Source organism: Oryctolagus cuniculus, chromosome 2 (assembly GCF_051225735.1).
Source record: "Oryctolagus cuniculus isolate XC-2025 breed Fujian yellow rabbit chromosome 2, ASM5122573v1, whole genome shotgun sequence".
Lineage (NCBI taxonomy): Eukaryota > Metazoa > Chordata > Mammalia > Lagomorpha > Leporidae > Oryctolagus > Oryctolagus cuniculus.
In genome coordinates, this window is record NC_142868.1 from 94,406,187 (window position 1) to 94,428,527 (window position 22,341).

General features: G+C 61.2%; 1 protein-coding gene across 6 annotated transcripts in view; it reads left to right on the plus strand.

The window, feature by feature from the left end:
- The window catches only part of GPAT4 (glycerol-3-phosphate acyltransferase 4), a 32,771-nt gene extending 17,366 nt beyond the window's left edge, over nucleotides 1–15,405 (plus strand). For all 6 annotated transcript variants that reach the window (XM_070069676.2, XM_051832301.3, XM_051832303.3 and 3 more), the window contains 11 exons: nucleotides 8,481–8,550; nucleotides 8,747–9,047; nucleotides 9,947–10,021; nucleotides 10,586–10,675; nucleotides 10,796–10,889; nucleotides 11,239–11,354; nucleotides 12,362–12,417; nucleotides 12,609–12,694; nucleotides 13,808–13,936; nucleotides 14,038–14,117; nucleotides 14,828–15,405. In XM_070069676.2, coding sequence (XP_069925777.1) covers nucleotides 8,481–8,550; nucleotides 8,747–9,047; nucleotides 9,947–10,021; nucleotides 10,586–10,675; nucleotides 10,796–10,889; nucleotides 11,239–11,354; nucleotides 12,362–12,417; nucleotides 12,609–12,694; nucleotides 13,808–13,936; nucleotides 14,038–14,117; nucleotides 14,828–14,936 — 1,206 coding nt within the window. In that variant the 3' untranslated portion in view covers nucleotides 14,937–15,405. The remainder of the gene's footprint in view (nucleotides 1–8,480; nucleotides 8,551–8,746; nucleotides 9,048–9,946; nucleotides 10,022–10,585; nucleotides 10,676–10,795; nucleotides 10,890–11,238; nucleotides 11,355–12,361; nucleotides 12,418–12,608; nucleotides 12,695–13,807; nucleotides 13,937–14,037; nucleotides 14,118–14,827) is intronic.
- Nucleotides 15,406–22,341: the final 6,936 nt, after the last annotated feature.

Sequence of the window (22,341 nt, forward strand, 5' to 3'; positions counted from 1 at the left end):
AGATACAGATGATTCACAAGCCCGTGGGACCTGAGAAGTGGCCTCGCGTTGTGGCACAGAAGGGTAAGCCCCATCCCATATTGGGGCGCCAGTTTGAGTCGCAGCTGCTCTACTTCTGACCCAGCTCCCTGCTAACGCACCTGGGAAAGCAGCAGAACATGGCCCCGATACCTGGGTCTCCGCCTCCCACAGGGGAGAACTGGATAGGGGTTCTGGCTTTGGTCTGGCCCACTCCTGGTTGTTTTAGCCTTTTGGAGGGTGAACCAGTGGATGGAGGATCTCTGTGTCTTCGCATCTCTATCACTCTTTCAAATAAATAAATTTGAAAAAAATTTGAGAAGTAGTGATCCGGTATTTTGGATTGTCTATTTTGCTAATGTGGAATGTTTGTTTATTTTCAGTTTGAGAGATTTACATACCAAATGCCCACAGTGGCCAGAACCAGGCCAAACTCAAACCAGAAGCCCAGAACCCAATCCAAGCTTCCCACAGGTTGGCTGGAGCCCAATGGCTTGAGTCACCTCCACTGCCTCCCAGGTCTGCATTGTCAGGAAGCTGGAAATGCGAGCCAGAGCTGGAACTCGAACCCAGCAGTCTGACATGGGATGCCTGCACGTACTGTGCTTTTTGAATTCAGTTCTCTGAAAGTCTTTAGTGGAACCCGGGATCACTGCCTAGGCCCTGTGCCGCCGGAGAGACATGCAGTAGGTGGAGGGCGAGCAGGCCTTTCAGACGTGACAGTGGTACCTGCCTTTGCGGTCACTGTGTGAGCAAGTACTGCTCTCATGGGCTGTGGCAGTTGACATTGTTAAGAATGATGAGCCCAGGGCTCCTGCTGTCGTTAAAGCTTCACTTGGCTGACTTCGGGCAGGACAGAGGCCCGGGATCCATGTGTACTCCTTACTCCACCTTGAAATGGTCCCCCACATGTAACATTTTAGAGTTTATAGCCAAGTACATCCTTCTGGTCAGACTGTGTTTTTAAGATGTCCGTTCTGTGACTGTCAGTGTGGATGACAGTTACACAGCAGGAGATTGGTTCAGTGTGTAGTATGGGCCCGTCTGTGGGATGTGTCAGCCTGAGCCATCAGAGACTGTTTGAAGCCACGTCTTGAAAAGCACTGATTTGGGGCCGGCGCCGCGGCTCGATAGGCTAATCCTCTGCTTGCAGCGCTGGCACACCAGGTTCTAGTCCCGGTCGGGGGGCCGGATTCTGTCCCGGTTGCCCCTCTTCCAGGCCAGCTCTCTGCTGTGGCCTGGGAGTGCAGTGGAGGATGGCCCAAGTGCTTGGGCCCTGCACCCCATGGGAGACCAGGAGAAGCACCTGGCTCCTGCCATCGGATCAGTGCGGTGCTGAAAAAAAAAAAAAAAGAAAAGAAAAGAAAAGAAAAGCACTGATTTGGGCCACCAGGATTTAGAAGTAGGGATGGGCATAGCATGAATACATTGGGGACCTTGAGATTTAGAATTCCAGAACTGAGGTTCGTGCATCTTACTTCCCAGAGGAGTGTCCAGGTACTCAGAGGTTCCTGGCTATGACAGCTGGGCCCTGTGCTGCAGAGGGGAGAGGGCCACCCCTGTCAGCAGGGGCACAATGTCCCCAGAGGAGGATCAGGCCTTCATCCTCTGCTCTGCCCGGCTCGCAGTGGCCAGAGAGACCTGAGTGCTGTGTGATCGAGGTGGTGGTATGTGTAAGCTGGATTTGGCCAGGCTGGTGTCTGGCCTTGGAAAGTACCCATCTGTGTCTCCGTGTGTGCATCTCAGCCACACCTGTGCCTGTGGCTGTGTGCGCTGGTTTTCAGTGGGGGAGGGTCTCAGTCAGTTTGGGCTGCTATAACAGCTGTAGACTTGGGGGGGGGGGGTGCTGTGAGACACATTCGCCAGTTTGGAGGCCTGGAAGCCCACTGTTAGGGCACAGTGGGCTGGGAACCTGTGTGACTCATAGCCGTCTCTTCTTGCTGTGGGAGGGGTGAGGGGTGAAGGAGCTTGTCGGGGCTCTGATCCGCACGTGAGCATGCTGCCTTCACACCATATCACCTCCCCGAGACCTCACCTCGGAACACCACGACGCTCTGCATCCCACCTCGGGGAGACGCAGACACGCAGTCTGCAGTGGAGAGACTTTCTGTCTTTGCGTCTTCACTCCTTTCTACACTGGGGAAGTATTCATAATTTTAGAGCTGGAAGAAAGCTCAAAGATCAATCTTAAACCCCCTGGTTCACTTCCCCTGATTCAGCAGTAGCCAGGGCTGGGCCAGGCCAAGGCCAGGAGCCTAGACGCCATCAGGATCTCTTCCCACGTGGGTGGCAGGGGCCCAAGCGCTTGGGCTTCCCAGGAAGCTGGATCAGAAGCAGGGCTGCTGGTGTGGGATGCCCGTGTCTAACCCGCTGTGCCACAATGCTGGCCCTTGGAGATCATCTTAATGTCATGACTCTCCCCTTTGACTGTATATTGTACAAATACACACTTACGGGGCTGGGCATTTGGCCTCGTGGTTAAGATGCTGCTTGTGGCTCTGCACCTCATGCCGGAGTGCCTGGGTTCCATTCCAGGCTCCATCTCTTAACTAGCTTCCCGCTGAAGCATGCTGGGGCGGGGGTGGGGGGCAATGCTGATGGCTCAACCGATTGGGTTCCTGTCAACCCCACGGGAGACCTGGATTGACTTCCCGCCCCATGGCCGTGGTAGGTGTTTGGGGAGAGAGCCAGTGGACACGTGATCTCTCTCTCTCTCACTTGCAATCCAAGGATTGCGGCCCCTGGCATCAAGCCGCCCAAAGCCGGGCAGTCTGAGGTCCGGAGTGGAGTCGCCGGTGGTTAGGGGTGATAGCAGCATAACAGCAGTAGGTAAACAGCTGACCTAGCGCTGGAGGGAAGGTTCCCCATGTCCCACAGCACGTCTGGCGGACACGCTCGGGGCTGTGGTGGTTTGAGTGTGTTCTGCCTCTGGCCGTTTTCACATGGTACCAGATGACCTTCGGAGAGCCCGTTACAGCCGGCCAGCTCCCGCTTGCCGGCAGTGTCCCAGGATTGCTTCACCCTGCGAGCAGGAAGCTGGCTGGGTATTGTGAACCCACCGTGGGGGCCGGGGTCTCTGGTGCTCCCTGTCTGGGACGCCTGGCTCCGCGGCGCCCTGTGACTGCTGAGTTGCTGGAGACTGTGTGTGCAGAGAGCAGCCTGCTTGTCTGTGCTTCGGATGCTAGTGAGCGGGAAGAGGAGAGGAGAAAGGTGAACAGAAGTGGCCTGCGTTTGCCCGATGACGGGGCCGGTCGGGTTGGAGAAGAGAGGCCTGCTGTGGCCCGGTCAGTGATGCCAGGGCTGGCGAAGAGGTGGGAGCGGGCCCGTGACGGGTTGGATTAGGCAGCCCTAACGGGTGCCGAAACCTGAGCTGCGTCATTGAGCTTGCAGGGATGCCCGCGTCGCGTGGTCGCAGGGAGCAGGCCGTTGGCAGTGTGATCTCCACGTAGCCTTGTGGAGGACAGACTGCAGGAGGGGATTGTTTGGGTCAGGAAAGATGATAGGCAGTGCTTTTAGGTTTTGTTTCAGGTCTGTTTGCATGTGGAGACCTCAGGGAAGCGAAATCATCGGAGCTGAGGAATTAGATGCAGCCTCACCGCCTGTCTCGCCCGGGCACTGAGTGCAAGGTGCTCTGTCAGACCGTGCTGGGACGCACAGGCGGAGGAGGCCCGTCCTGCCCCCGGGGGGCTTGCCGTCTGGCAGCACGAGTGTGTGTGCAGGGCTGGCGTCGTGGCATAGCACGTTAAGTCTCTGTGTGGGACACCTGCAACCCAAGTCACAGCGCCAGCTGAGTCCCTGCTGCCCCACCTGCTGTCCAGCTCCCTGCCGATGCTCCTGGGAAAGCCGCGGAAGACGGCTCAAGCACGTGGGCCGCTGCCACCCACGCGGGAGACGCAGATGGAATTCAGGCTCCAGGCCATAGGTGCCATTTAGGGAGCGGACCAGCAGATCAGAGCTGTCTGTCTGTCACACTGCCTTTCAAGGAAGCAAGTCAGTGAATCTTTTAAAAACGTGTAAAAGCTAACTCCGAATGTGATGCCAGTAACATAAGCAGGCACAAACTAATTGTGATTGCAGGAATTGGGCAGGGAACATTTCGTAAAATATTTGACATTTGAAATGGATCTTTTTAAAATGTTAACATATCTATTTTTCAACTACTTAAAAGGGAGAGGAATCTTCCATTCCCTGGTTCACTCCCAAATGGCTGCAACAGTTATACCTGGACCAGGCTGAAGCCAGGAGCCCAGAACTCCCAGCCAGGTCTCCCACGGGTGTGGGGGCCTCAAGCACTTAAGCCATTGCCTGCTGCCCCCCAGGGTGCATTTGCAAGGAAGCTGGATCAGAAACAGCGAGCGGAACTCCAACTCCAGTATGTAAATGCAGCTTAACCCACTACACCACAGTGCCCACTCCTGCACCAGATCCTAAACAGGAAAAGGATAGAGCATTCTAGAAGCACAGTAGGTAAGATGAAAAAGTGTAACCCTGCTTAGCGGGAGCACACTGCTCCGCAGAGCAAGAGCCTTTGTGCTTGGAGGAGGGATGATATGGGCTCCAGTCCCGAACATTTCTTTCTTTTTTTTTTTTAATTTAATTTAATTTAATTTTTTATTTGACAGATAGAGTTAGTGAGAAAGAGAGAGAGAGACAGAGAGAAAGGTCTTCCTTCCGTTGGTTCACCCCCAAATGGCTGCTACGGCCGGAGCACTGCGCCGATCCAAAGCCAGGAGCCAGGTGCTTCCTCCTGGTCTCCCATGTGGGTGCAGGGCCCAAGCACTTGGGCCATCCTCCATTGTACTCCCGGGCTACAGCGGAGAGCTGAACTGGAAGAGGAGCAACCAGGACAGAACCCGGTGCCCATATGGGATGCCGGTGCGTCAGGTGGAGGATTAACCAAGTGAGCCATGGCACCGGCCCCCCAAACATTTCTTTAGGCCTTGGCCAGTTATTGAGCAAGAAGGTGCCACATGCAGACGCTGGCTGCCTGGGTGTGGGTGGATTGGGAGGGAAAGAGGGAATCAGTTCCATAGCTGCTGTACTGGGGCGGGCTGGAGAGCGAGGCAGTGGACGTGAGGCCAGGAGCAGCTGTGCAGGAGAGCGCCCTTTTCCACAGAGCAGGCGGGGCCGTGACGAGCCCTGGGAAGCCTGAGAGCCACTGGTGACCCTGGCCGCAGGACTGGGAATGAGGCAGGGCCGGGGAGGTGCACCGCCTGATGCCTCTGGCAGGTGTGGCTGGCGCTCCCCACTCCCCGCGGCCAGAATGAGGATGTCGTTTTGCCAGGAGGCCGCTGCAGGTTGCAGCTGGGCAGGGCAGGGGATGCGTGTGTGGGGCTGCAGAGGTGAGCCTGCGGCTGTGACGGTCGCCTCCTCTGCAGTGAGGCAAGGGCACTTGCGCTGTCATGGTGGGCCCAGCGAGTGAGCAGAGAAGCACCACGGAAGCCGGTGCCACGCTGTCTCTCCGGGGTCACGTCGCCCAAGAGCACAGTGTTTTCAGTGCCTCTGAAGTGCCCCTCCTGTCTGGGAGGAGCTGGTGAGGGGTACTTGGCGTCGTGCCTCGGGGAGGGCGTGGTTTCCACAGGGACCTGCGCTCTGGGTTTAGGGTTTTAATTTGCCTCCAGACATCTGAAAATGATACTTCTTTTTAAATTAAAATTGAAAATATATGTTTTTATTTGAAAGAGACACAGAGAGACAGAGACCTCCCATCTGCCGGTTCACTCCCCAAATGCCCACAGCAGCCTGTTGCTGGTGCAGGCTGAAGCCAGGAGCTGGAACTCCGTCCTGGTGTCCCACATGGGTAACAGGGGCCCAGGCACTTGAACCGTCACCGGTGCTGCCTCACAGAGCACACATGGGCAGGAGGAAGCTGGATTGGAAGCAGAGGGGCTTGGACTGGAGCCGGGCGCTCCGACGTGGGGTGTGGGCTCCCCAGGAGCTGCTTGAGCTGCAAATGCCCACCCGTCCACCCTGAAAACACCGATTCTTCTAGCGAGAGCTCGGGGAGCCCCGCTGTGTGGGCATCAGGCGTGGCTGTGGTGCACTGGCCGGTGGGGGAGGGGGTTTATGGGGGTGGACATTTAGCGCAGCTGTTACGTCCCACGTGGGATCCCCGTATCCCAGAGCCGGGGCTCAGTCCTGGTTTCATCCCCCTTCCAACCCTGGGAGGCAGCAGGTGATGGCTCCTTCTGCTTTCGGGAGACTCTGGGTGTGGCCTGTCCAGCCCCGCCGTGGTGGGCTTGAGGAGAGTGAACCCGTGGATGAGCGTGCTCTCTTGGCGCTCTGTCCTTCTCCCTCTCCCTCGCCTTGCAAACAAGTAGCATAAATGAAAATTGATGAGATAGACTGGTCCTCGTCGTGGTTCCTGTCACAGAGCTCCTAAACCTCCAGGCCGTCGTGGAGTCATGGAAGCCTGGCGCCTGAGTCTGAGCTGACGAGGTATCCTGGGAGGGGCCCTGGTCATGCAGAGACCAAGTGGTCAGAGGGTTGGAACTGTGGCCCCCCCCGCTGGCCCCTGGGCGGGGCAGCTGGAAAGGAAACCATCTGGTGCCGTGAACACTCCGGGACAGGACTTGACGAGCTTCCCCGGTCCTGGTTCCGGGCCCCCGCCCCCACCCTTCTCTCTGCATCTCTTCTTGATCTGTGCCCTTTGTAATACACTGTAGGTGAAAGTAAAACATCTCCTTGGGTTCTGTGAGTTGCTCTAGAAAATTGATGGCACCTGGGGCGGGGGACCCCCCATTTCTAGCACAGGTCATGAGCTGGGGGCTTGTGACTGGCATCTGAAGACCCCACTAACCTGTGGGGTCTTGACGCTGTCTGCAGGCAGGCGGTGTCGGGTAGGTTGAGTTGCGGGGCTGCCAGGCGGAGCCTCAAAAGGTTTGCTTGGTGTGGGGGAGACCCCTTCTTGTCCCCTCCCCACACACACATCTGGTGCCAGTGTGTTCCCAGGGCCCTGCCCTTCCTCAGCAGGTGGCTCTCGGGGACAGCTGTGCTTCCCAGCCTGCCCCTCTGCACCGCTACCCTTGGGCCTCTGGACGATTGTTTTCTGAACACTAGCATTTTCTCAAGTTCTGCGGTTTCAGCAGCAGAAGGCCAAGGGGGTGTTTACTCCTCAGCAGGTAGTAGGGCCAAGAGGTGCAGAACCTCAGTGAACAGATACCTTTCCAGTCAGCCCCCAGCTGTCGTAGGTTTGCACAAGGAGAGCGGTTTTTTGATTCTGAATACTTTAGATACCGACACAGAGTTCTGGTCGAAACTGAAGATGTTGCAAGCTCTGTTGCCCTGTTTCACCTATTCCCTGGTCCCAGGAAGCCACACCTTCTTCCATTTTAGGAATTATAGCAGCATTTTCTTCTAGAAAACATCATCCTTGAATAGAACCAAAAAGCCTCCATGGCCAAATATGTGAACTAGAAAATGAGTTAATGATTTCCTTGCCGTGGCCCTTCGTTCCTGTGGATGGGTCTGGAGGCCACCTCTTGTCCTGCACAGTCCCCAGGTGAGGGCCGACGCCCTGCTTGTGGCCTGGCTGGAGCAGCAGAGCGTCTTGCTGGCGTCCGAGGCTCCGCCTGCGTCACCACGGGCTGTGGGCCGGCTGCGTGGTGCCGCGTCTTTCCCAGCCTGCAGAGAGCTTTTCTCTGCGGACCTGGCTGCCCTGGGCAGCGGGGCGGGAGCGCCTGTGCAGGTGGAGACCCCGCCTCTGGCTGTCTTCTGGCATCCATACACTGGGCATCCACGAGCATACTGAGGGGCCTCCGTTCCCAGTGTGTCTCCTGCTGGGCCCCTTGACCTTCGTGACCCCGTGGTGTGGGGCGCTGAGCTGGCCTCAGTCCTGTTCTAACACAGTGAAACCAGGATTCAGAGCTGGAATGAGATGCCCAAGGAGCACAGCTAGTGCCTGTTCACCTCGGGAACGGAACTAGACTGAAGTCTGCCAGTCGTGTCCTTCCCCTCCTAAACACTGCTGAGACGCTCTCGGCCTCTCTGCATTCACTTGTGGGCGTCTCCTGTTAGAGGACTGCCCCTGTTGGTGGGCGTCTCCTGTTAGAGGACTGCCCCTGTTGGTGGGCGTCTCCTGTTAGACCATTGCCCCTGTTGGTGGGTGTCTCCTGTTAGACGACTGCCCCTGTTGGTGGGCATCCAAGCGTTTGTGTCGCTGAAGTCCTTTCTCTTTGAGAACTGCGGAGGTGTCGCTGTCCGGGGACAGTGGGGTGGCGGGCAGGGTTTGAAGTGTGTTGGGTTTGCTCTCGTGAGCAGTGCTGTGTGACGGGGAAGAAGGGGCGTGGGAGGCGCACGGAGTATCAGCCCAGAGACGGGCTTGGTGCGGCAGCTCATGCCTGGCACTGCTGCAGAGGAGGGCTGTCTTCCCGGCTCGGCTTCCACAGAAGGGAACTGTGGAACGAGGTGTTTGCTCACTGCAGGGGATCTCACTCTTTGCCTTGTGTTCTGCCCCTCCCCAGTGGGCCACCTTGAGGATGGAGCGAGGAGCCAAAGAGAAGAACCACCAGTTGTACAAGCCCTACACCAACGGTAAGGCGGCCCCCACCCTTGGCCTGGAGGGCGCCTTTGGAGCACACGCCCTGAGCGGGGTCCATTAGAGAGAGCTCACGGTGCCGGTGGCTGGGAGGTCCAGACAGCACGGTGCTGGCTCCAGTGAGGGCCCCCGGCTGTGTCACAGCATGGCAAGGGAGGGAGCAGGAGAGCAGGTCGGAACGCTGCTTTGCAGGAATCATCGCAAAGGACCCCACGTCGCTGGAGGAGGAGATCAAGGAGATCCGGCGGAGCGGCAGCAGCAAGGCCCTGGACAACACGCCCGAGTTTGAGCTCTCGGACATTTTCTACTTCTGCCGCAAGGGGATGGAGACCATCATGGACGACGAGGTGACGAAGCGGTTCTCGGCGGAGGAGCTGGAGTCCTGGAACCTGCTGAGCAGGACCAACTACAACTTCCAGTACATCAGCCTGCGGCTCACCGTGCTCTGGGGGCTCGGCGTGCTCGTCCGCTACTGCTTCCTCCTCCCGCTCAGGTGAGGCGGGGCCTCTTCCTGGGGCTGCCCTGTGGGAGGAGAGAGGGTACCGTGTGGCTCCCCTGCAGGCCCTCAGCCTCTGCTCGCCTGCCTGGAGTGAACCCCAGGGCGGGGTGGGAACACAGTGCGCTTCTGGCTACTCCTCCCCGGGCCTGGCCCACGCCTTCCCAACTCCAGCCTCTGCTTCCTCTGTGCCTCGTGCCATTCTGGGTAGGCTGTCCAGACGCCGGGTCCCTCGAGCTCCACCTCCCGGTGCTTCCCAGAGCGGGTACGCGGGCGCCGGAGGGCGGAACGGCCAGTCTCAGGGCTTTCCGTCCCCCCTACCCACTGCGGCCTGCAGCTGTGGAGACAGCGTCCGCTGAGTGCTGCAGAGGCCACTGTCACCGTCAGTGTGGAGTCACGGCTGTGTGTGCCCCCGCCAGGCCCGCTCACCTTTCCAGATGGAGCCGGCTCTGGCGCTTAGGGGTTCAGACCCAGGACTGCTTCTCAGGATGTCGACTTCGCTGTTGTGGGTTTTTTTAAAGATTGATTTTATGTATATGAAAGGCAGTGTTAGAGACAGAGAGGTCTTCCATCCATGGTTCACTGGCCAAATGGCTGCAACACCAGTGCTGGGTCAGGCCAAAGCCAGGAACCAGAAACTCCTGGGTCTCCCTTGCGAGTGTAGGGGCCCACGCCCTTGGGCCATCCTCTGTGCTTCCCTAGGCATATTAGCAGGGAGCTGGATCGGAAGTGAAGCAGCCTGGACTCGAACCGGCGCCCATATGGGATGCAGGCGTTGTAGGCAGTGGCTTTGCATGTTGAGCCATGACAACGGCCCCCAACTTCGGTGTGTACACAGTGAGTCCTAAACTTGGTGCGAGGGTTTGTTTCCTGATTTCACTTTTGTCTTCTTACAGGGTCGCTCTTGCTTTCACCGGGATTGGCCTTCTGGTGGTTGGCACGACTCTCGTGGGATACCTGCCAAACGGGCGGTGAGTGTAGTGCACGCTGCCACGGCCAAGGGCGCTGTCTGGGCGTGGCGGCTCGGGCGGAAGGCCAGGCCACAGAACCCAGTGGTAACGCCGCTGGCGGCGCCAGTCTTCACCTGCTACTCCTCGTGGCCCTGTGCACAGTGTTGCGCTGGGTGCCCACTGCCCGCCAGCCCCACGCTTCCCTAAGACAGGAACGCAGGTGGCGGTGGGTGCTGGAGCGCGTGGCGTGGGTTTGAGCGTTCCCTTGTGCAGATAGGTCGGACTTGAAAAGCAGACCTGAGACGCAGGTAGTTTCACCTGGGCAGCTCCTTGTGCGGCTGGCGGGGCCGCGGGGCCTCGTGGCCTCGTGGCAGGGTGCAGGAGGAGCGGGGCCCTGCAGGGTGTGAGTTGCCCGCCATTGGTGCGGGAGCGCGTGGTTGCCCTGTGTCCTCCTGTGTCAGCCTGAAGTCCCGGAAGCCGCGTGTGCTGGTGCCGTGGGAAGGCGCTCTGCGGGAAAGCGCTGGAGCCAGCGTCTACCCTGAGCCTCCCTGTGACAAGCCCAGAGCCCGTGTCCCGTCCTTGCAGGCTCAAGGAGTTCCTGAGTAAGCACGTGCACCTGATGTGCTACCGGATCTGCGTGCGCGCCCTCACGGCCATCATCACCTACCACGACAGGTGAGGCCCGCCCGTGGGAGCTCTCCGCGCCGCGGTGAGGGCTGGCGCTGCGCTGAGGCGTGGCCAAGCTCCACGTGAGTCATTTCACGTGAGTCCTGTTACCTTGTATGTTTAACCCAGGAAGAACAGACCAAGAAACGGCGGCATCTGTGTGGCCAATCACACGTCTCCTATCGATGTGATCATTTTGGCCAGTGATGGCTACTACGCCATGGTAAGGCTTTGGTGCCTGGCGGCTCGGGGGTCCCGGCGGAGCTGGGCTCATACACACACACGCGTGCTGGGGCTCCCAGGCACGTGGATAGAGGGGCTGGCGACTGTGCCTTGGCTGTTCTGGGCGGGGGTGGGGGTGGGGCGTTTCAGCTTCGCGGTTTTGCTTTCAGAGTGTTTGGCTGTTTTTAGCCGCACGTCCCTGGTGTTGACTGATAAGAGGAGAAAAGTCAGGTTCGGGGTGTGTTAGGCGTGGTTGCTCGACAGTGAGGAGGCTGTAGGTAGCAGGAAGGTGGGAGGGTGGGGACCTGTCTGAGGACACGCGTTGCTGACACTTCCTCTGGCCGCGGCAGGTGGGCCAGGTACACGGCGGCCTCATGGGCGTCATTCAGAGAGCCATGGTGAAGGCCTGCCCGCACGTCTGGTTTGAGCGCTCCGAAGTCAAAGACCGCCACCTGGTGGCCAAGAGGTGAGTGGGCGGACGGCTGGTCCCGGGTTACAGTGGGGGAGATCTAGGTGCCGGGAAGGTTACTCCTCCACGGCAGAGCTGCAGTGTCCCGGCTCCTTAGCAGATGCGGAACGTAAAGCCTCGGTGGCATGCACCCTGTTAGGAACCTTCTCCATTCAACAGAATGGGAATAGCCCTAAGGCAGTGGACGGTGCAGAGTCCCGCCCTGTTTTCAGGCTCTGAGTGAAGGGGTCTGGTGTGTGAGGCAGAGGCTGGGTGGGCGGAGGGGCCGCAGGCGCTGAGACCCCCGCTGCGGGGACAGACTGCCTGTCCCGCGGGCCCTCTCTGCTTGTGGGGTGGAGCGCTGGGCCGGTGCTGCCTGTGCCAGGGCCCGGGAGATGCGCAAGGAGCAGCAGGTGCTTTGGCGGGGAGTCCACACGTGCCCAGGGCCTCGGCGGCCTCACAGCCTGGCGAGTGGGTGGTGGGTGGGCGCGGAGCGCGCCAGCACCATGGGCCTTGCAGGTCCACAGCCCGCTCTTGTCACTCGTGCTGTGCTCCCCTGCACCCTTGCTGGCTCGCTCTTTTTTTTTTTTTTTTTTTTTTTTTAACAGTTTTATTTATTCTTTGGGTAGAGAGACAGAGATAGACAGATCTTCCATTCTGCTGGTTTAATGTCTGCACCAGCCAGTGCTGGACCAGGCTGAGGCCGGGAGCTGAGACCTCCATGAGTCTCCCAGCCTGGGGCTGGGGCCCAAGGCCTCGAGCCGTCCCTGCTGCCTCCCAAGGTGCACTTCCGAGGACGCTGGAGTCAGGAGCTGGAGCCGGGGTTGAACCCAGGCAGTCCCACGTGGGGTGCCGGTGTCCCGAGCAGCGCCGCAGCTGCCGTGCCAACACCTGCCCTGTGTCATCTGACGGTCCCCGCCCTTACAGGCCCACTGCTCATGGGCTTCAGCTTGTGGAGCTGCAAGGACAGGGCCGTGTATAAACAGGTTATTTGTAAACGCGTTTGTTTCCTGTCTCCTCTCCAGGCTGACTGAACACGTGCAGGATAAAAGCAAGCTGCCTATCCTCATTTTCCCGGAAGGTGAGACGGTGTGAACCCCCCACCCCCAGCACGGCACCCCCCTGGCCCCCCCTGCGGGGGAGGGCGAGTCGCACAGCCCTTGTTCTGGGTCGGGTGCAGACCCGTCCTGCCTGGGGAGTCGTCAGGACCCCGGCTCCTGGCTGCTCCTGAAACCCAGAGAGCCGGCACCACCCTGTCTGCCCGCCTCTCAGGGACCTGCATCAACAACACGTCGGTGATGATGTTCAAGAAGGGCAGCTTTGAGGTCGGAGCCACCGTCTACCCTGTCGCCATCAAGGTAGGAGGGCGCGGGGGAGGCTCCTGTTTCTGGCCGGTCCCTGCCCGCGCCCCGCTGCCTGCCCCGAGCTCCGTCCCCTGGCTGCTCCTCCAGGTGTCCGAGGCCCTCGTCGGGAACCCCGGGCAGTGGAGGTCGCTCGCGCGTTCCCTCTGTCCGAGCACCAGCGCACCGTGAGGGTGTCGGGAGGGTCGAGAAGGAGCAGAGCCTCGGCCTCAGCCCGGCGCCCGGCTCGTGGGTGCGAGCTCTCGGCCCTGCTGCCCTGCCGCGTCCGCCGGCACTTTCCCGGTGCCGCCCGGGAGCCTGGCCGAAGGCTCACTGCCCCGGTTGTTTGGTTGCCGGGGTAAACTCACTGAGCTGTCTGCAGCTCCTCTCCCAAACCGCGACCTTCTCCTTTCCCAGGTGTCTACCAGTGTACTTTGAGACACCGGAGACGGGGCCTAGAAAACCATGTGGTTCAAAGCCAGCCTGCCTCGTGGTGGGGCGGGGCGCCCAGGCCTGGCTGGCCGGGCCCTTCCCGGCCTGTGGGAGGACTCCTCACGTTCTCTCTCATGTGGTTGCCCGCTGGAAGGCCCAGCTGTTTATCTACTGATTGTGAAATTTTAATTTATTTTGAGAGACAGAGAGCTTCCGTCTGCTGGCTCGCTCGCCCAAATGCCCACAGCGCCAGGGCTGGGCCAGGCTGGAGCCCGGAGCCCCGAGTGCCGCCCGGATCTGGGCTGGGCTGGAGAGGTCTTCAGGCCTGTGTGTGGGTGTGAGAGGAGGCTGGGATGGAGCAGGTGTGGGTGTGGTGGAGCCCGGGTGCGGCTCTCCCTGGCTCTGGCTGTTTGGAAACGTTATATAATCTCCGCCCGCACCTGAGTCAGCGCGAAGCCGAGGAGGCGAGAGGCGTCTGTCCGCGGAGGGCCGTCGGGAGCCTCCCCGGCAGCTGCAGCACAGGCTCGCCCAGCCAGAGCCGCTGGCCGCAGAGCTGTCCCGGGGGGTCTGCCCGAGGGGCCACCGGTTCCCTCCCTAGGCACCCCGGTCACCCGGGGCCTGCGTGGGGGCCGAGGCCGGAGTGGGTGGGTCCGTGCGTTCCCACGCTGGCGCTCACGCCCACTCTCCGGCGCCTTGCAGTACGACCCTCAGTTCGGGGATGCCTTCTGGAACAGCAGCAAGTACGGGATGGTGACCTACCTGCTCAGGATGATGACCAGCTGGGCCATCGTGTGCAGCGTGTGGTACCTGCCGCCCATGACCCGGGAGGTGCGCCATGCCCTGCGCCGCCCTGCACGCTCCACCCCGCCCCGCCCCGCCCCACTCCGCCCCGAGCCTGCGCTCAATCGCCCCCACCCGCCTCCCCACAGGCAGACGAGGATGCCGTCCAGTTTGCGAACAGGGTGAAGTCCGCCATTGCCCGGCAGGGAGGCCTTGTGGACCTGCTGTGGTGAGTGCGCCATGGGCCTGGGGACCGCGGGTTCCCCGGGCAGGCCTCCGGCGCCAGCCCAGCCCGCACCCCTGCGGGGGCGCCTCTCGGGACACAGGCTCCTTCTGGTCTGGTCGTTGGCCCTAACACTGCTCTGATGGCGCCGGGGCCGCAGGTGCCCGGGCCTTGTCCCGTCAGCCACAGGAGGTGGCGGGGAAGGAGGCTGGGCCCAGGAAGCGCCAGGCGCGGGGTGCAGCCCGCAGGAGACTCAGACTCGGATCCCGTGGCTTCCGGGCTCGGGAGTGGGCCTGCTGCTCCCCGCTGCGTCTCGCGGACGTTGCCTGCAGCTCGAGTTTTCCGCCGGTGCCGGGGTGGGCCGCGAAGGCGCAGGCCCGCGGCGAGGGTTCATGTGCCAAGCCCGGGGCTCTGGGTCCATCCCGCGCGGGAGATGAGCACGTGCGCCTCGCCTGCTCACTCGTGGGTTTCTGAAATGTGCTTTCATCTGCCTGAAGGGCAGAGCAGGGGGGGTTCCCTCCCCAGGGCTGAGCCAGGCCAGAGCCGGAAGCTCCTCCTGGCTCCCGCTTGGGCCCCCTCCCGCCGTGTCCGTGTTCTCCGCGCTGAGGCCGAGGGGGCTCCGCGGGCGCTGCCAGGGCGCCGGTGCACCTGCCCGCCGTGTCCGTGTTCTCCGCGGCGCCCCGGCGGCTCTGACGGCAGCCCCCCTCCCTGTGCAGGGACGGCGGCCTGAAGAGGGAGAAGGTGAAGGACACCTTCAAGGAGGAGCAGCAGAAGCTGTACAGCAAGATGATCGTGGGCAACCAGGAGGACAGGAGCCGCTCCTGAGAGCCGCCGCCCCGGCTGCCCTGCGCACGCCTGACCACCAGTGCCGGGACAAATGCCATTAAAGTCAGCTCTCCACCTGCGCGTGTGGTGCGGCCGCGCCGGCGGGGGCGGGGCTGGGGCCGCCATCAGAACACTGGGGGCCGCACGGGCTCTCGGCCCTGTGCCGCTGCCGGCGGATGGGAGGATGCTGGCGGATGGCAGGACCGCGGGCCGGAGCCACGCGTGCTCAGACTGCAGGCCCACCTGGGCTGCCCGTGTGACCTGCCTCTGGTCAGTGTGCCTCGGTTTCCCCGCCTGCGCGCAGGCCCAGAGGGGGAGGGCGGTGATACCTACCTCACAGGGTTGTTGTGGGGAAGCTGGCCTGGCCGTGTGGGGGGCAGGTCTGTGGGGCGTGGGGGCGCGCTGAGGCCGGGTGCCGCGGGGGCCTGCAGATCTGTTTATCGGTCAATAAAGTCGGATGGCGAACGAACCGAGGGCCTTTGCATGGTCTCTGCCGTGCTCCGGTCGGGCGCGCTGCTCTGCGCTGTGGGAGCCCCTGGGTGACGGCAGGAGCCGCCCGCTGCGAGCACCCACCGTGGAGGGGAGGGGGCCGCGAGAGCAAGGCGGGGGTGGCGTGGGCTGCACGGGCCTCTGCTCCCTCTGCGGTCGCTGACACTCCCATCACTTCCGGCTTCTGGGGGCCACCTGCTTCTGAGCCCAGCCCTAGATGACCCGCACACGCCCCACCAGTCCCCTCACGCCTGCAGGTCGCCCCCGGGGCCTGCCCTGCGAGAGGAGCCCGCCCCTCCGCGGAGAGCTGGGGTAAAGTGACTCTGGTCTAGCCTAGGGGGTGGCGGTCTGGTGTTCGGGTGCTGACTGCAGTGTGATCCTAAAAATCAGGGGCGGGGGCCCCGGGCCCTCCCGCAAAGCTGCTCCCATGCCCTGGTGGACCGCTTTGAGTTGGTCCTATGCAGAGACCCCTGGCACTTGGAGCCACACCACGTGCCCGCTCTTGAGCTGCCAGCAGGGGGTGCTGGTGGGCCTGGAGCCGCAGCAGGTGGCATCGTGGCACTTCCACACCCCCGCGCCTGCTTCCTGATTCGTAAATAAGAACGTGGGCTCAGTGAGAAGGCCCCTCCCACCTCTGAAATGCCTCATTTTCATTCTGGCTTAAACTTTATCTGAGGGGCCGGTGCTGTAGTGCAGTAGGTTAAGCCACCCCTGCAGCCCCGGCATCCCACACGGGTGGCGGTTCAAGTCCCGGCAGCTCCACTTCCGATCTGGCTCTCTGCTATGGCCTGGGAAAGCAGTGGAAGACGGCCCCGCTGTCACTCAGGTAGACTTGGAAGAAGCTCCTGGCTCCTGGCTTTGGCCTGGCCCAGCTCCAGCCGTTGTGGCCATCTGGGGAGTGAACCAGCGGATGGAAGACCTCTGTCTCTCCCTCTCTCTTTAACTCTTGCCTTTCCAATAAGTAAATAAATCTTCAGTATTTTTTTCTATGTGAGGTAGAGCTCCCCTCTGGTGGTTCGTTGCCATTGGCAGCTGAGGCTGGGCCAGGGCTGAAGTGGGGGTGGGGGCCGCAGAAACTCAACCCGGGTCTCCCACGTGGGTGACAGATTTCAGCACATCAGCCCACCAGGGTTCGCCTCGGAGCCCCAGCCGGGTGTTGAATCCAGGCACCCAGGTGTGGACTGGGGTGGCTGAGTGCTGGGTTAACCACTAGGCCACACATCCACCCTGGCGATTCTGTCATCCCCAGAACCGTCGGTTTGAATCCACGGCTTCTGTGAGTCGTCGGGGCTGGTAGAACGAGCCCGGGAGGTGTCGCCTTGGGTGCAGGTCCCTGTTGGAGCTTGTACAGACCAGCCCGTTAGAGAAGGAGCTTCTGTTAGGGCTTGGGAAGGTTCCCATCCGCCCGCCTCCACTGCCTGCACGGGTTAAAAAGGCCTTGTGCCCGGCGGGTGGGGGGAGGGGAGTATGCCACAGTGTAGCCCTAGTGACCAGGTCCTTGGGGCACCTGCTGCGCACCGTGGTGGGCCTGGCCGTCCGCACCTGCGCTGTCCCTTGGCACGTGGGGAGCTTGGCTTGTGTGCCTGGGAGGTCCCGGCTGGAGGGGCAGCTTGCACGCACACCGACTGCCGGCCGGGGGAAGAGACCACGGAGCAGCCATCCGTCTTCCATTGCACGAGCAGCCCGGCTCCCCTCCCCCCTCCCCCACCCAGTCAATAACATCTCTCTCCGATGGGAAAGTTAATAAATTTTGCTCTAGATTAAAAGTATTGATCATTTCATTTGTAAACGATAAATAAAGAGGAGGGGGCTTTTCCCTGCAGCGGGGGCCGGCGCTGGTGAGCTTGCTGGGTGAGCTCGCGCCGGCCGCCGGCCAGGGGTGGGCTACTCATATGCATCCTCGCCCACCAGCCGCATCGATTTCCTATTAGTCTCTCAGCACCACCCAGCACCACATCATCTCGGGAGCCGCTATTAATGGTCTTTTGATAAATAATCACTTGTAAGTCAATAAATTTTTATTAAACAGCGTGGCTCTTTGATTTATTAAAATCCGACCGTGTTTGTCTGGGAGAAAAGGGATGCCGAATTGAAGCCGGGCTTTCCATACATCTTCCTGACGCCGGCCGGCACCGCACGCTGCCTGCCCGTGGAGGGGGGATAAACAATTGTGTTTTAACAGAAACAAAAACAGCCGACTTGGGGAAGTTTGTCTCTGTCAGCACCCTCCTCCCCTCCCCGGGGTTCCTCGGCATGGGGCGCTGTGGCGGGGACCTGCAGGTGTACAGCCCAGAGCCCTCTGCGTGCCGGCACCCCGGGGACCTGTCAGCCGGCCTTCCTGGCCAAGCAGCCTCTGCCCTAGGGATGCTTGGTTGTAACCAGCGCAGCCAGTGGCTGAAGGCCTGGCCGCGTCCTGATGAAAGATTTGCTCTGAAGAGCTTGACAGCCTTACCCCTGGGACTCACGCGGCCCCGCACGGGTGCTCTGATGTGGAGCAGCCTGGCCACGGAACCCAGACCGGGAATTCCCAGCCCAGGACACTGTCGGGGGACGGGGGTTCATCCCACAGCACCTGCTGGCCCTGGGTGGGGGTGGGGGCACTGGAGAGGCGCCATCTGGACCCCTTTGTGTTCCCCTGGGGGGAATTTTGAGTCAAATCCCTTGCCCCCAAATCCCTTGCAGGAGCGGGGACTGGGGCGTGGCGTGAGGGTGGCGTAGGAGTCAGAAGGGGCGCCGGGGCCTTCATTCGTGGGACAGGAAGCTTCCAGAACAGAGGAGCTGGGGTCCAGGACAGCTGTTACCCCCCTGCACGTGGGACAGCACCCTGCACGCTCAGCCTGGGGCGGCAGCTGTCCCCACCCTCCTACCCGACCCCAGCCCTCTGCCCACCTACCCAACTACACTGCGGGCCCGGCTCCCTCTCGCCTACCCCGGGACAGACCTGGCTCCTCCCTGGCCACCGGGTCGGTGCTCAGCCCCGCGGCAGGGCCGCCCCGCGCTCCGCGCTCCGATTGATCCGCAGCCGCGATTTGTCATCGGCCCGCGTCGGGCGCTGATTTCTCCCGCTGCACGAGGCCCCTTCGACACCTGCTTTATTTTTCTTCCTGCGCTGACGTGACGGGAGACAGGTGTTAAACTACTTAATCACTTTAAAATTGTTTTAATTTTCTGTTTTTTATTGATCTCCGCAGCACCAATTAATCAGCTCACTGGACCAGGCAGTTAGTACATTAAAAATTGTCAAAGAGGCTGTGCATCTTGCAAAATGTCTAAAAAATATTCAGCTAGCAAATTTCGTTTCTCGTGGAACCCTCCTCTGCCCGCTGCGCGCGCGCGCGGGGTTGAAAAGGGGGGGCTCCTGCTTCTAGAATGTGCAGGTGCCTCGCAGCAGGAGTTGTGGCCAGGGGTCGGGGCGGGGGGGGGGGTCCAGGGACACCCTTCCCTTCCACTTTGGGTCTCTGCTCCTCTCCCTGTCCCAGAGGGCCTTGGGAATTTTGTGGGAATTCCCAGCTTGCTCTGCACCTCGCATCTGAGCCCCGTGCCCAGGCTCAAGCCAGCCTTGAGCCACACGCAGCCAGACACTGCCACGGCCAGTGTGATGTTCCCCCTGCCCCCCCCCGCCACCCCGGGGAGGGACTGAACTTAGACGGCCCCCAGCCTAATCCTTGCACCCCAGCCTACAGCTCAGTCTCCCCCACGGAGCATTCTGGACGGCCCCTCCCACCGCCTCACCCGCCTGTCCCTTGTCTCCTGTGCCCCCTGGAAAAGCAGCCAGGAGTTGCTTGGAATCCGACAGGGACAGAGCGGCCAGGGGCTCGGGGTGGGGGTGGCTCCCGCAGAGAGAGCCCCTGACTGTTTTCTGAGGGGGATTAACTGCCAAGCAGCCCCCCCACCCCCCCAAATGCCGCCACCTTCCCTGCTTCCGTCCACACCCACTGCCAGCCCGCCTCCCCCAGGCCCCAGGGACCCCAGCCCCTCCCAGGAAGGCGGGCTGCAGCGGGCGGGGCCGTGGAGGGGCGGGGCCGCCCCGACTTATCTCGGGCCCCACCCGCGGCGTATTAATCGGGATATGATTGGGCCAGGATGCATAATCTGGTATCGATTTTTCCTCCCGACGCCTCAGCTCTGTTTGCTCACATCTGCCTGGTGTTTAATTGGCGCTTTGCTCTGGAAAGCAGGTCTTATCGGGCCTGTTTGGTTTCTTTTCCTGGGGCACACGGGCATGCACACGCCCCAACACGCTGGCTGCCGGCCCCGCCCCAGTGCTCCCTGCCCCCCACTCCCTCCACCTGCGCTCCCAGGGCCTGGGAGCCAAGACTGCTGACCCAGAAGGGCTTTCTCCACACTGGACCCCTTTCTGGGGGCATGTGTGTGTATTTATTTCTATGTGTGTATATGTTGTGTGTGTGTATGTGTGTATGGGTGTATATATGTGTATAGATGTATATATGTGATGTGTGTATGTGTGCATGCATATGTGTGCATGTGTGTGAATATGTGTATGAATGTGAATGTGCACACAACATATATTTGTGCATACATGCCTATGTGTGCGTTGTATGTATATACGTGTATGTATATACATGTATGGGCATATATTGCATATGTGCATATGTGTATCTGTGCGTGCATGCATGTACATTGTGTGTGATATGAGTGCACATGTCTGCATGTATGAGTGTGTACACATATGCATTTACTATGCATATGCATGCATGTGTACATGTGTGTGTGTGCGTGCATGTGTGTGTGTGATCACTGGGGAAGCCCAGGCCCGAGTTCAGGTCCTCCTCCTCCCTGTGTGGCCTGGACGCCGGCCTGCTGGGTGCTGTGTCTTCCTCACCTGAGAGGAGGTTGCACGGCCTGCGTGTGAGCCGCTTAGGGATTGTGTGCGGGTCCACACACAGTGCGGCGCTTGGTGGTGCTTGGGCAGCCTGAGGGATGTGGTGTGCCCAGAGTGTGCCCCTGGGTGTGAATGCACATGCACCCCCCAGTGCCCCCCCAGGGCCTCCGTCCCCTCCACAGCCCGCAGCCCCTGCCTTCCAGGTCCCCGCCCCTGGCTTTTTGTCCTCGGTGGGGCGAGGGCGAGCCAGAGGTAAACACTGATTTCCTATTGACACACATTAATTCTGGGGCTTGGACAGCTGAATGTGCGTCCACTCACTTTGCACGATTGATGGTGTTTGTTTGCGGCCCGGAGAGGCCTAATGAGGGACTTGAGGGGCCCCAAGCCCTCGGGGTGCCCCTTCCCACCGCCCTTGCTGCTCCCAGCCCGGCGCCAGGGGAGATGGGGCGAGAGAGCCTGCTACAGCAATGGGGGGGAGATCCCTGTGGCCAGAGACGCCCCCCGCCGCCACCGATCAGGGGGACTTGTGGGTCAGATCAGGGGGAGGCTCTGGGGGCCTTGAGAGCGGCTGGGACGCCAGCAGGATGCTGCCAGGGCCGGCGGCTGCAACCCCGTGCCCACCGTCAGGAAGCAGCGCAGCCCTTAGCCAAGAGTCGCCAGCCCAGCGCTGCCTTCTGTTCTGGAACACAGAACGGCCGCCAGGAACTCCGGCCAGCCGAGGCCTCTCAGAGGAAAAACAATCAAACCTTAACCAACCCAAGAGCCGACTCACAGGCCCTGGGCTGATGCGTGCGAGCAGGGCACCCGAGGGCCCTGGCGTCTGTCCATCTCCCCCTCGACCCCGCTCCCTGGGGGGGCCACTCCTGTCCTTGTCACCAGGAAGGCAGGGAAAGCACCGGACTTGGCTTCGGCCCCTGTGTGTGGACAGGGAGGAGGAGACCTGAAACCCAGGGGTCTCCGTGGGTACAGACACGGCCAGTGCTCCAGGGCCACCCCCGCCTCCTCCAGTGCCGCCCCCTCCCCTGCCACCAAGCAGAGAACTCAGCCTCATCGTCCTTCCAGTCTGGGAACCTGCCCACGGAATGTCTCGAGCCTGCTCGCTCCAGCCATTGTGGCCATCTGGGGTTCACTCCCCAGATGGCCGCTATGGCTGGAGCTGGGCCGATGTGAAGCCAGGGGCCAGGAGCTTCTTCTGGGTCTCCCACATGGGTGCAGGGGCCCAAGGACTTGGGCCGTCTTCTACTGCTTTCCCAGGCCATAGCAGAGAGCTGGATGGGAAGTGGAGCAGCCGGGACTCAAACCAGCACCCATATAGGATGCTGGCGCTGCAGACACTTAACCCACTGTGCCAAAGTGCCAGCCCCCTGAATTCCTTTCTCCCTGGCTCCCTGTCTGGAGCTGCTGGTCGTGGCCGCCGTGTGTCCTGGCTGTTGGCCTGTGGCAGTCTAGCCTGGCACCTGCCCGGGGGCCGTGCTCTGCTCACTGCTGGGTTTCGGCTGTGTCACACAGTCACAGGTGCTGGAGGTTCACCTGTGCCCAGCCCCCTCCGTGCTCCAGGTCTGCCCTGAGCCCTTCATGAGTGCTCTGAGAACAGGGGGTGCCACCCACACAGTCCAACCCACCCTGGTCTCCTTGCACGGCCATGTCCACAGGGACCGGGAGGTTCAGACCCAGGTGCCTCCGGGGCCAGGGCCATGCGGGGCCTGGGTGCTGGGCCCGGGGAATGCAGCAGGTCACTCCGCGGGCCAGGCTCACGCAGCACAAAAGCAAGCTCACTTCTATGAAATCCCACGGTGCCAGCAGGCACCTGGTTCAGGTCTCTGCCCTGGAGCCGGATCCCCTTGGGGCGGGGCGGGGCGGGGGAGGGGTTTGCAGGAAGATAATCTGCTCTTTCTGGGCCCAGAACCCAGAGAGCAGCAGCTGACCCGCCGGGCTCTCACACCTGCCCCTGTGCACCTGCCCCTGTGCACCTGCTCGTCCCGTAGCTGAGAAGAGCTGCCTGCCCTTACTGGTGGCGGTGGTGGTGGGGAGGGCCTGTACCACACTCTGATTCGTGTGGTCCTGCACCCA